The sequence below is a fragment of the Scophthalmus maximus genome, chromosome 15 (assembly GCF_022379125.1).
Source record: "Scophthalmus maximus strain ysfricsl-2021 chromosome 15, ASM2237912v1, whole genome shotgun sequence".
Lineage (NCBI taxonomy): Eukaryota > Metazoa > Chordata > Actinopteri > Pleuronectiformes > Scophthalmidae > Scophthalmus > Scophthalmus maximus.
This window is the reverse complement of record NC_061529.1, coordinates 1881878-1895000: the sequence shown is the minus strand read 5'-3', so window position 1 is coordinate 1895000 and position 13123 is coordinate 1881878. Positions and strand designations below refer to the sequence as shown.

Sequence of the window (13123 nt, the reverse complement as noted above, 5' to 3'; positions counted from 1 at the left end):
TTCTCACGTCATGTGTTTTCACTCGCTCCCTGTTCGTGACCCAACCCTGGAATGTTTTTACTCTTTCCAACGCTATTATTATTCAGCAGTTGTTGTTTTTTTTGGTTTTTTTTTGTATTGTTGAATTCTCGTTATGAAGAAAGCTTATAATAGAAATAAACCGAGGCAGAGCTGTTCACGAGGAGGAGGTTATCCGAACGCGCCCCCTTGTCATTTGGTTCTCGTTCTGAATTCTGCATTATTGGCTTTAGATAATAAATAAAATTAATATGCCATTACGTAAAAAAATGTATGGTGTGTCACAACAAGTGTCAGATGAACTGTAGATTTTCAATTTCAAACTGTAAAATTGCCCAAACAAATTTCCCCATCAGCTGTTGCAGGGGGGTCACACCACATTCAAGTATTATGACCTCACGTGAACACAATCCGAGAATATCTGCTCCTTGTCTGTGGGACGTCGGTGATGTCGGGACGATCTCAGTCGGCTTTTCGCGTCACAAAAAATATTTGCCATAAAACCAAAACGATGAATTAAAAAGAAGCTAAAGAAGCTTTTCAGAGCAGCAACACGGTGACAATTCTCTCTGGATTTGACACAATGAGCGGCGTCGCTCCCACCACACAATCAGCTGATCCATTGTTGATATAAAGATATTGATTCGTGTTGCTTCAGTATTCATTTGCTCTACCCCCCCCCCCCCCCCCCCCCAACAAACTACATTATTCCTTCCATCTCTTTTATCCCACCTCTTCCTTCTCCCTTGTCCTTTGACAAAAAGGCCTTTCGGGGTAACAAGCGTGTCCGTGGCTCAGATGAGCCCCCCCCCCCGGTGGGGCGGCCCCCCGTCGACAGTCGGCCCCCTTTTGTCTCTGCCCAGAGCCCAGATGCCTCCGTTCGCCCGTCCACTTCGCTGGAATGAGCACATCGGCCTCGGAGGAATGGCACCAGGAATTTCTTTTGTGCTTGTCCCTGTTTAGGACCCCCCCCCCCGCCCCCCATGCTGGCAGCCACCGACCTCAACCAGCCCCCCGCAACATGCTAATTCAATCAGCTGCGATAAGAACTTCATTGTTTGTCCCAAAATGTGAATGGACAGCTGATGAGGTAATAGTGTGGGAATGTTGGTGTTGCGTGTGTTTTTTAAAGTCTCTGGCTGCTGCATGTGATGAACCCCCTCGAGTCACAAACCTGAAGGCATTTCTTAAGGGTCTGAGGACCCAAATGTTCCCTTAAATTTTCGTGTGTTCACGCATTTTTTAGGGCGTACACATAGTCTGAAACATATCTATAAATTAAATTTATTATTATTATTATTATTATCTTACGGCATAGGAGTGGTGAGATGGCTCGTTTGTGCCCCCTACTGGTTTTAAAAATCAGAGCCCCTTGCCTTAATTTTTTGTAATTTTCTGGCGGCATCTGGTGGTAAAGTTGCAAAACCGCGAGCGAGCGAGCGACCGACAGGGGACGCTTTATGGTGGCGCACCGCTGATTCCATTTCCTGTTTCCGGCAGCGTCTGAAAATTCAATGTCTATATCTAACTCATATATGAACAAAAAGTTATGGACAATATGTTCAACTTCTGTGAATAAGTTTCTTCTAAATATTACACGCTGTGGCTTTAAATTTGCTCGAGATGCGTGAAATTCGGGAGATTAGGGCCGAGATTTTTTTGTACTTTGACGAAAACTTTGAGTTAGAAGTGTGAAATTAATCATCTAAATCAAGTATAGTTGTAGATGCCAGTTGCCATTAGCTTTGTGGTTAATCACAATATTTATAATTACATAACTTTTAAAAATCAGTCTGTGTAAGAGTTTGAGCCAAAGGCCGGAATGCAAAAATACACGTAGAAGCAATTATTACATTTTAATACAGAATATCATCGTGTTGATTGTGTATCAAAATGAATCGCTTTTTTTTATTGTTTCTTTTAGATGTATTGATTTTCACCAGCCTACATGTTGAATGGGTTAGGGTTAGGGTTAGGGAGTGGGAGAGAGGGAGGTGAGGGGGGAGGGGGCCGGCACCTGCATTATTGTACGATCTGCATTTTTAATATTGGTATTGTATTGTATTGGTTTTATTGATTGACGAGGGGGAGGAGGCGCAGGCGCAGGGTCAGGGTCTGTTTTAATGGTAGAAACCCACTCCTCATCAGTACATCACACAATGTGTTCTCCCTCCCACACACTCTCCCCCGGATCCATCACTCAGTCGTCCACCTGAACCACAGCGTGCACGCGGTCCTCCGACTCCTCCGCAGGAAGACGACGTCAGCTGGTCATTTGTTCAGATGCTGGTGATGAACTACTGTACACGCTGTAGGTCCACGACAGACACTCACAAGAGTTCAATCACTCTGGCGGGGGTTTTAAGCTTGGAAATCCTTTTTAAATGTACAGTTTTCATGTTTTCAAATCATTTTTCTTTCTATAAATACAATATTGCTCCTGATAGATGAAAATCTCACACTATATGTCCAATTTCTGTGAATATTTATTTTTCATTTGAGAAAATTCAATGACCTTTCACGTTGGGGAAAGGATTTTTTACCTTCATAGAAGAAATATTATCCTTGTCTCGGTGCTCGTCACTGTCACTGTCACTGTGGCAAATCAAATATATATTTTCCCGGACGACTCTCGAGTTCACTCATTTGTTGGTCTGACCTCTTTGTGTCAGCTGCACCAGAGCTCCCTAACAAGCAGGCTGACTTCTTGGCACAGTCACAAGTATATTCCTTATGTTCTCCCCTTTTCCTCTATTCACGAGGTTTATATAATAATACTACTGTTTAGTTTTAGTTAAATGGCAAAACTCAAGGTCAGAGACTCATAATTGTTGTTTAAAATTGGCCCAAAAAATTGGCTACCAGACAAATTCACAATTGAGAAGCAGGATTTTAACCGGTTACTGTCTGAATATTGCAGCCAACACTGCAGCAGTCCAGGAAGGGAAAAGGGGGGGGTGGGGGGGGTGGGTGGGGGCTGGTGTACCTCAAGGTGCCCTTGAGCAAGGTGCTTAACCCCCCACTGCCACTGTGCATCTGCTCAGTGGTCAACTGCACTCCACTCTGCTCTGGGCAGATCCCAGATGTAGGCGTTTGTGTGTGAACGACTCTAATGAGCAGAAAAATCTTTTCACGGCTCCCAAGCCAGCGGACGAGCTCATCAGCTCACGAAAGAATAAGAACAGCCGCAGCACAACATTTGTTGGTGCTCAGAGCCATTTGACCTCCGGTTCCACTCGTGGGTGGGTTATGTTTTAATGCAATGATCAGCTGCTGCTAACCGACCTGGGACCCACAGGACAGGAACTCACATTAGACTTTTTAAGTATTTGATTCAATTTTGTATTTGATGCTTATTTTTAATGACTGGCAGAGGAGCGTCCAATGGGAGTGGCCCTGAAGCCTTTTTCGTTAAAAAACAAGATGGCTGCCGCCAACCAGGTCTGTTGAATCGTTTCTCAAGGTAGTAGTTGTGTCCGTGTGTGTTTCGGAAGCAACATATGAAGGTGTACCATTTCGTGGGCTCCTTCAAACGTCGCCGACAAATGCGTCCTTCCATTCCCGAGCAACGATGGATCCAACGGACGGATCCATCGCTGGCTCATCCGATCCCAGGATTCATTGCGCGCCCGCGACGAACCTTCGAAATCGTGGGCAACTGTTGCCCCGTTGCCAGGCGACAGTGGTAAGGCCGGAACACGCCAGTGACGGCAAATAGGAAATCCGCCGTAGACCAGACCGTCTCTTTTTGGTTTCGTTTGTTGCGCTCTACGCAGATGACGAAGGCGCCGAAGGAGGCGGTCCCTGAATTGGGACACAGCAGATTTAGAGATGTACTTTATGTGTTTCATTGGTGTTGTTGGACTGGTTGTAGGTTTGTTCTTCGACCGCCATTATCGCCCATTTTGTTTCATGGCATATTGAATCCATTTAAGAATCTGTTGGAGACTGTTTAACAGAAAATAAGGCGACGTCTTTACATGGCCGCCTAATTTTAGTCAACTCCAGACGACATAGAGAGTCCGTGTTCCTTTGTTTCCCCTGCTCGCTGTGACATTCTCCTCGTCCTCTCAAGACGTGGATCCAAACACTTCCTCCCCACGTCCTCTCTTTCCGCTCGGCTGCGCTCGCTGACACGAACCGAGAGGAACCGTCACCGTTGGAGACGATTGATGGGGTTCCCCGGCTCTCTGTCTCCCCTTTCTGCCTCCTGACCAGAACTCCGCCCTGCCTCTTCCCCAGCAGGCTGCGATATGAGACACGAGCTGCCCTCATCCGAGCCAGCGCTTCATTTCCTTCAAGGTCAGTAACTGTTAAACAAGTCAGCTCCTGAGTCTGTGCTGCCTGAGCAGATTATCTCCAGTTGAGATTTCACTCAGCCACTGAGTTATACAAGGTTTTGATACAGTGAAAACACCTGGTTGCTTATACAAACAATCGCTTTGTTTCAGCGAGATGTTTTTTTATGGCAAATAATCACACGATTGCTCGTTCAAACAGGAAATAGACCAGACCGTCTTATTGTGGTTCGGCAGTCGCGGTCTACACATGGTACATCCTCCAAAAGGAGGCGGAGCCAGAATTGGGACACAGCTGTCTAGATGAAACAAGATGATGTTTCCAGTTGTATTGATGCCAACGGACATTGAAAATATTGTGAAAAGCATGTTTGTAATGTACAAATCAAGAATTTGAAAATTTGATATCAATTGCAGGAATTTTCTTTTAAGAAAATGTGGCTTTTTATGGGAAAAAAATAATTTAATAAAATATAGATCTTTGCATGACTGTCAGAAAATCCATTTCTTCTCTGACCCCTTCCTCCTCTTCCTCTTCCTCTCTCATGATGTCTTGGTTAAATGCCGTTCAGCTCAGCAGCCCCTCTCTCTCTCTCTCTCTCTCTCTCTCTCTCTCTCCCCCTCACCTGCTGTCCTCCATCATAAATTCAGGAAGATTAATATTTCATCTGCCACTTCACAGCGCTCTCCGGCAGCACCGGAGGAGGAGGAGGAGGAGGAGGAGGGGGTACCCCGGTGGTCACGTGGTGTTTGTGTGCAGAACTAGCCATCACGTGTCTAATTATGCTAATGACACAAGACAGCACATTCTGCGTTCTCATTATGCTGATGAGGATTTGAGAGAGCTCATCCTGTGTGACACCCAGATATATTTAGAACGCTCATCTGATTTTTTTCCTTTTCCAGTCTGATGCAGGGTGAAGCACAAGAAAGTAAAAAGGTGCAAGGTGACATTTTAATACATTTTAAAGAGTTTGCATGTTCTCCCCGTGTGTGCGTGGGTTCTCTCAGGTTCTCCAGCTTCCTCCCACAGTCCAAACACATGCAGAATGGGGTCAGGTTCATCAGAGACTCTAAAATTGACCGTAGGTGTGAATGTGAGAGTGAATGGTTGTCCGTCTCTGGCCCTGTGATAGGCTGGAGACCTGTCCAGGGTGAACCCCGCCTCTCTCCCAATGTGAGCTGGGATTGGCTCCAGCCCCCCCCCCGTGACCCTTAAGTGGATAAAGCCGTAGACGATGGATGGATGGAGTACAACTGTACTCTGGCCAGGTAACGTCAGTCTGAAAATGTGACACAACTAAACAAATGTAGTTTTCCTCCGTAGCTTCGGTGCAGAATATCTTTCTGAATCTCTTGTTTCTCTCTTCAATAGTTTTACCATCTTCGATGTTGAGTTGAAGTAATGAAAACATTGCATATGTTTGAACTAGGCAGCTGGAGAGATGATGAAGGGTTGAAACCACAGACTGATGATCAATGACTGTATATAAAGGTGGACGGCACGTCTCCACTTCCTCCCTCTTTAAGAAGGTGAAGCCCAAAAATACCGGATATGGGCGCCGCCATCTTGCACTTTTGAAGTCATTCGGAGACATTTGCCCATACACACATCTTGACCAATCGTCTCAGATGTCAATCACAATGTTTCTTCCTGGTTTTTTATCATCAAATAACTAATGAAAACCAAACTGATGAGAAAACGTGAACACTTGAACATACATCAGTGTGATAAGCAGAACTACCCTAAATTGACAGAAACCATCTTTGGAAACATTTATTTAACGTCTACTTTGGTCCATGTCCCATCTGCTAACATGGAGGGGGCGGGGCTTATGGCCTATACTGCAGCCAGCCAACAGGGGGCGATGCAGACAATTTGGCTCACTTTTGTGATGTTGTCCATCTTCATGGTTGAAACCTGCTGACACACTAGGTAGAATGCAAATACGACGCAATGATGTCACAAATATTGTATGCTAGGTAGCATGTAACGTCACGTAGCGACGTTGAGTTAGCTACTGTACATTGTTCACGTAATTACAGTGGTTCTTAAGGTGTTCTTAACTTTGTCCTCAGTTTTGCACATTGACCAAACCGGGTCCGGCCGTGTGTTGACCTCGTCAGGTCGGGAACCCTCTTTGAGACGCCGACGGTGGAGGAGAGAGTCACTGACTCCATCATTAAGAGGCAGCTTCTGACTGAGTGGCCTCCGCTGGTCTCAGATCCGTCAATTCTTCACTGATATCATTTAACGATAATGTAGAGCCCTAATTAGATTTTCAGCCCAGTCCAAATATTAACACACATTATGTTTTTTGCCACTATGGAAACGCAGATTCAGGGAAGCAGGGTAGCTACTGTCTCACAGTATTTATACTGTTTACGTATGTTTTAATGATCACACTGAGTCGTCATGGTTAGCGAGCAGTAAATAAACAGGCTAGATTATGTTTCAATAATCAGGAAGAATGGAAAAATATGATATAGTTTACCTGATTACATACTGTATCACCTGTAAGATAAGATCAGATTCATTTTTCTATAGGTTGTTTTGTTTATGATACAGGATAATGGGTCATGAATAGTTTGATTTGACCTCTGATGATGTCGCAGGTGACGTCCTGACACCGACATGACGAACATAAATAAGTACAACAGGTTACGATTATTCTGATACTGCCTTAAAGAAATATTTTGACAGTTAGGGTTAGGGTTACACTTTTCCCACATTTCCCCTAATTTGAGCCATGTTAGCTCATTCCTGTGTCCAGTGCTAAGCAAACCAACTGGTTTCTGAAGCTTCATCTTCAACAGACACACTTTATATGCAAGGAGAGAACCGGGAGCTTTGTTAAATCCCTTTACGTCCTTCAATAACTGATAAACTGCGGCAAATTTCACAGCGTGATACCAACTAAAGTGAGTTCATTATTTATGAACGATGAGTTTGACTCTGTGCCTCTGAGAGGAGGAGGAGGAGCAGGAGGAGGAGGAGGAAGGTGACCTGTACGACCCTGCACACAGACAACATAGATGGTCAGTCAGCGCCGCCCAGTGGTGGAGAGACAACACTGCAGTGTGAAATCAATCATTTTTTATTCTCTGACTTTAAATCCTCTTCTTATTTTGCCTCACTCACTGTTTCTAATATGCAATATTAAAATATGATGTATTCAAAAGTGGAAACAGCCATTTTTTGTAAATGTAAATATATTGTTCGACACATTCATTCAATACAATCACTTATTATCCGTCTTTGCCTCCCACTGCCTCCTCTCTCTCACTCACCTTTGATTGAACTTTTGTCTGTTTCCGTCTTGTCATCTCTCTTTCTCCCTCTGAAACATTTATTTCAAATTTCCTTTTTTCTGTTTTTCCTGCGCTTTCACTTTATCTCTTCCTCCTCTTTGTTTTTGTTTTTCTCTCCCATGCTCTTCACCTTCTTTCTGTATTCCTTTCTTCCTCTTTTTCTCTTTGCACTACTTCACCCCTACCCTTGCATATCATTTTGTCTCTTTCTGTCTCTACTACTTGATACCACTCTTCCGCCCCCTCCTCCTCTCTGTGTATACATTATATCAGGGGGAAAACTCCAGCACCTCCTCAGGCTGCAGAAAGACCAATTAATTAAAAACACTAATAACTCTTTCTCTGCTGGGAGAGAGAACATCTCCCTCCTCATACATTATTAATGTGGCGTCGCGTGATCATTTTCAGTTTTTGAGTGCGTGTGTGTGTGTGTGTGTGTGTGTGTGAGAGAGTGATTCCTAGATAACAAGTGTTTCTTTGTGTGATGTTCACTCGGAGTTGCTCATTACCGGCTGACCAGCTGAGAGTGACTGTGTGTGTGTGTGTGTGTGTGTGTGTGTGTGTGTGTGTGTGTGGGAGCTCTTGTTAAGTGGTGGCTGAGTGGAGCCACTTAGAACCAGGGAGGAGGAAATATCCAGTTAAGAGCTTAATGAACAGATTTTCTAACCCTGATCTGTTTCCTGCAGTTTCTATTAGATTTTTTTATGTTGTTTTAAAATAACAAAAAAACAAACAGCTTATGAGAATGAATGAGAAAGGACATTCATGTTTAGGAATAAGTGATATGTGATATGAAGTTACTATAAAGGGAAAGGTTTTCCAGTAGAAATTGAAGCACTACTGGTACTAATAATATAGGACTGAGATGAGATAAAATAAGCTTGAGATAAAATAAGATTATACCAAGATAATTGATAGATAGATAGATAGATAGATAGATAGTTACTTTATTTATCCCAACCTGGGAAATTCCATTGTAACAGTAATACATTTCACACAGCGCACAAAATATATACAATATCTACACAAACAAATGTAAAAATATACGAATTGCCAAAATATAGAGAACAAGAATAATAAATACAAATAATTTACATGTATATTAATAGTGGAAATAGTGCAGCAGTACAATCAGTTACCAGCAGTGTGCAGAGGAACATGGTAACATGAAGGTGCAAATGTGCCGGGATTTATGTTTTAATTTAGATTAAACAGAGTCCAGAGTTTTTCTGTCAGACAGAGGTGAGGTGTTGTAAATATAATAAAATATAAAATATAAAATAATACCAAGATAAGATAAAATGATGTAAGATAAGATAATACCATGATAATATAATATAATATAAGATAGAATAATACCAAGATAAGATAATATCATATATGAAAAGATAATACCAAGATAATATAATACAAGATGATAGAAAGATAAGTCAACTTTGACAGGATTGCACATTGAAAGATATTAAATTGCACCTCCATGTTGATACTGTGCTGGTGCCTGATTAAAAACAGACTTGTTTTGGCTTATGATTATTATTATTATAACTATTAGGTACAAACAAAAAGTATAGCGAAATAATATTTTCAGGCAACTGATCCTGTCTAACTGTAATTATTTCTTCTTCGTCTGTTTTATCTTCTGTATATAAACCACTTGTCACCGTCTCCTCAGATGAGTTAAACAGCGCCCCTCGGCATTACAACGACCGGTGAGTGTCCCTTAGCGTATGCGGCCACACGTGGTACTGCACCCTCGCCGGAGTTTACCGAAGGAAACAGGTGAACCCGCCGTCGGTCGATGAGAGGGGGAGAGAAAGTACGTAAACACGAGTGTGCGAATCAACACGTGTTTGAAAAAGTAACTGTCATGAGAACCGGGAAGCTACTAACATCCTGGACCCACATCTAATTGTACATAGTTAAAAAAAAAAATAATTAAAGTGACAAACATGAGAGTTAGCTTGTTTCCAACATTGCTAAATTAGCTAGCTAACAGTGCTTGTTAGCTGTTAGCTAGCTCATTGTGTTTGTTGGCTAGTTAATAGTGTTTGTTAGCTGTTTGCTAGCTCATTGTGTTTGGTGGCTAGCTAATAGTGTTCGTTAGCTGTTTGCTAGCCCAGTGTGTTTGGTGGCTAGCTAATAGTGTTCGTTAGCTGTTTGCTAGCTCATTGTGTTTGGTGGCTAGCTAATAGTGTTCGTTAGCTGTTTGCTAGCCTATTGTGTTTGGTGGCTAGCTAATAGTGTTCTTTAGCTGTTTGCTAGCTCATTGTGTTTGGTGGCTAGCTAATAGTGTTCGTTAGCTGTTTGCTAGCTCATTGTGTTTGGAGGCCAGCTAATAGTGTTTGTTAGCTGTCTGCTAGCTCATTGTGTTTGGTGGCTAGCTAATAGTGTTTGTTAGCTGTTTGCTAGCTCATTTTGTTTGGTGGCTAGCTAATAATGTTTGTTAGCTGTTTGCTAGCTCATTGTGTTTGGTGGCTAGCTAACAGTTTTTTTTTTGTTGCTACCCCTGTTTGTTATGTGTTAGCTAGCTAACAGTGTTTGGATGCCTGCTAACTGTTGTTTTTTTTTAGCTAACCGTGTTTGTTAGCTTGGAGCAGATTGCCAACCTGCTAACAGAGTTCACCTGGACATTTCATGATGTGGCTGCTTCACCTCCATGACAGAAGAGTCTTCAACCAAACTTGTGAGTTCAATACATCCTACTTTATTGACCTGATGGTTAAACAGCCTCTCCGTCTTTTTCACTGTTTTCATAAAGTTTACATTTGGAAATCACTTGTTTCTGTTTTTTGCTAAATCATCTCACATTATGTTTCACAGATTACTATAAACCACATCACTCATTTTTAATTACCTTACTATTTAAAATGAAGCTGTAGCACTAAGTAATTCTTCACAATGGTATGTAGTTGCTAATGTCATCAATAATTTAGTACTGTGGGGGAAACGAAATAAATCACATTCCCTTTTCCTTTTAGCAGTTATTGATTAAATTGCAGCAGGTAAAGTTGATTCAATAAATAATTGAACCTTATTGATTTGAATTTAAATTCTACCTGTATTATAGGAACGTATCTGCTGTTTCCTGTACACTAGATCCTGTTTGTTGAAACTCAACCAGAGGTCGTCCTGTCTCAGTTTAAAACTTAAACCTGCTGCAGACTTATGAGCTACTTCCGTCATACACCAATCGACACGAGTGTTTAAGTCTCTTAGACTTTTAGATGTGAACATGAACCTCTAAATATTTGAATGTTTTAAATGTGTGTTGTAGTGTTCAGTTATTTTTGCTCTTGATGAATCTGCCGATTGAACAGATGAACAAAACTTCATTGAACTCAATTTTTTTCTTTCTTTTTGGCACTTGTTCAGATTACTGTAACAGAGGAAATCAGAAAATCCTCAGAATGCAGGAGTTGGAACTGGTTGATATTTTATATATTCATGCTTGGTAAATGACTTTAAAGATTCATCAATTATTAAAGTAGCCAATTGACTCATCGATTAATCAGCTTATCATTCTGGCAGTAATTCAGTACTGATGTTGACTCTCTGGGGCAGTCCAGAAGTGATGAGCATGATTCCTCACCATCCAGATTTCTTTATGGATGCGAACGCAAACATATCTTACCAATAAATCACAAACTATATCACGTTATAGTAACAATATAAGAGTTTTCCTCTCGTCACCCGCCTTGTTTCTCTGAGAAAACAACAGCCAGAGTTCAAACTGCGATTCAAGAGGACGTTGGAGGAGGCTCTTCTCGTCTCGTCTCCCCTTCTGAGTCCTCCAACTAATCCAATATGACTGATAATTAGATCATTCAAGTGTCTACCGCTCCCGTCTGAGGCCCACTAATGCATTAGCGGTACCTGCCCCGACTGTCGGGATGAAGGAGAAGCTTCAGAGTGCAGACGGGAAACGGGAGAGATGACTGGGAGTCTTTGAGAACGAGTCAGGAGCTGTAGACGAGGGGGAGGAAGAACAAGAAGAAGAAGAAAAACAGTGTTTCCTGGAATTAGATGTTGGGAGGATGAAGATCAGAGTCACATGACGCAGAGAGTTCTGAAGTGAAGACGGGGTCTCTGGCAGGAAGTGAAGCTCTGAAGAGTTTGAGACATGGAGGCCTTGTGATCATCAGAAAAGATCATCAGAAAAGATTTTGAGTTTAACGACAAGATGATTGAAATTGGTGATCTGTCGTTCTCTAATGTGGTCAATATAATATAATATATATTTTATGACTATCATTAGTATTAATGACTATATATTGTATTGTAAGTAGTAGTATAATTACAGTAGTGAGAGGAATAGTAGTGAAGGGGCGATTGTGGTGCTGCCAGCAGGCGGCACTGTTGTCTTGGCAAAGGTTTTCAGGTCACGTGCAGCTGATTAGTGTGTGTGGCACACTGCTTGCTTGTTGTCAGGTGTCAGGTGTCAAACTACCAACCACACACACATTTGAGGGCGTGTCGCCACAACAACTGAGAAGCTGAGAAACCCCCTCGTAGCTTCGTCCTGGTGCTCTGACAGTAATACAGATTTATAGACCTTTTTAAAATGCCATCGCAATAATATTGTTATACTAATGAATACTGGATTTTTCCCCCAGAGTAAATTCTTATCAGAGTAGCAGATTATTATTAATGTATAAATCAAGACATTTAAAGATTCTTTTAAAAACCTCATACAACCTAAATTTCTCCGTAAGTAGCAATTTCCTTGGAACTATTGCCTAATCCGCCCCCTTTGTCCGTTTCTGCACCAAAATGTCATGGGTCGTTTTTTCGTTCCATGTCTCATCCTGCCACCAAGTTGCGTGGAAATCAGTTTAGTGTTTTGTGTGTAATCCTAGATATCTGCACACTATTTTGAAATCCCGTCGTTAATCTGTGCGGGTGTTTGTCTGTGTGTGCGGTACATGCACAGGTCTGTTAGATTAGAGTATAATTTCTTGTTTGTTTGTCAGACTGAGTTTGTAGTGTTTATTATTCATTTACTCACAAAAGCTACATTTTGCCAGTTATACCGTGTGAAAAAAATATATAAGGACAACAAAGCTAATCTGGTCCACTCAGGCCTACCTGCTGTCGCCGGGGCCGAACGCTGCAGCGAACGTACCGATTGGCTGTGCGGACTTCGGCTCCATTGTTGCGGCCGCGCTTCTGTTGTCTCATACCTCAACAGCTGTAATGAGAGAGGGGAGGCAGGGAGGGGGCAGGTGGGGGGGGGCTTTCTTCCCTCCTGTAGGGAAGCTGTTGAGCTTAATGTTTAATAAGCCACTGGACACAGAAGGAAACCTGATCCTCTCCGGAGAGGCCGGCGTGTCTGTCCGTGTGTGCGTGCGTTTGTTGTGTGTGTATCCATGTGTGCTGCATTATATTCTCTGGTCAGTGTGTGAATCAGTTACACTGTGTTGATCAGGGCTCTGTTTCGGGTAATGTTTCTCCAGCTTCTGCTTCTCGCGTCCAGTTTTTCTTGTTTTTGTCTTTTT

At 42.3% G+C, this 13123-nt stretch overlaps 2 protein-coding genes and 1 long non-coding RNA gene across 4 annotated transcripts in view; 1 reads left to right on the top strand and 2 right to left on the bottom strand.

Annotated features, from left to right (window-relative positions):
• The window catches only part of LOC124851033 (trichohyalin-like), a gene marked incomplete at its 3' end in the record, with an annotated part of 39668 nt that extends 35375 nt beyond the window's left edge, over positions 1-4293 (bottom strand). Inside the window, exons 1-2 of the mRNA XM_047337809.1 lie at positions 4176-4293; positions 3659-3822 (exon numbers count right to left, since the gene is read on the bottom strand). Coding sequence (XP_047193765.1) covers positions 3659-3822; positions 4176-4293 — 282 coding nt within the window. The remainder of the gene's footprint in view (positions 1-3658; positions 3823-4175) is intronic.
• Positions 4294-9406: 5113 nt separating this feature from the next.
• LOC118286744 (protein jagged-2) overlaps positions 9407-13123 on the top strand; it is a 66017-nt gene continuing 62300 nt past the window's right edge. The window contains exons 1-2 of one of the 2 annotated variants that reach the window (XM_035611422.2): positions 9407-9444; positions 10199-10311. In XM_035611422.2, the coding sequence (XP_035467315.2) occupies positions 10285-10311 (27 nt within the window). In that variant the 5' untranslated portion in view covers positions 9407-9444; positions 10199-10284. Of the gene's footprint in view, positions 9445-9470; positions 9487-10198; positions 10312-13123 lie in introns of those variants that run through there. The other variant, XM_047337719.1, reaches the window with a different exon arrangement.
• Positions 9732-12840, bottom strand: LOC118286755. The gene is made up of 2 exons (XR_004785464.2): positions 12714-12840; positions 9732-11591 (listed from the first exon to the last, which is right to left on the bottom strand). It is a non-coding gene; the product is annotated as an uncharacterized LOC118286755 (long non-coding RNA).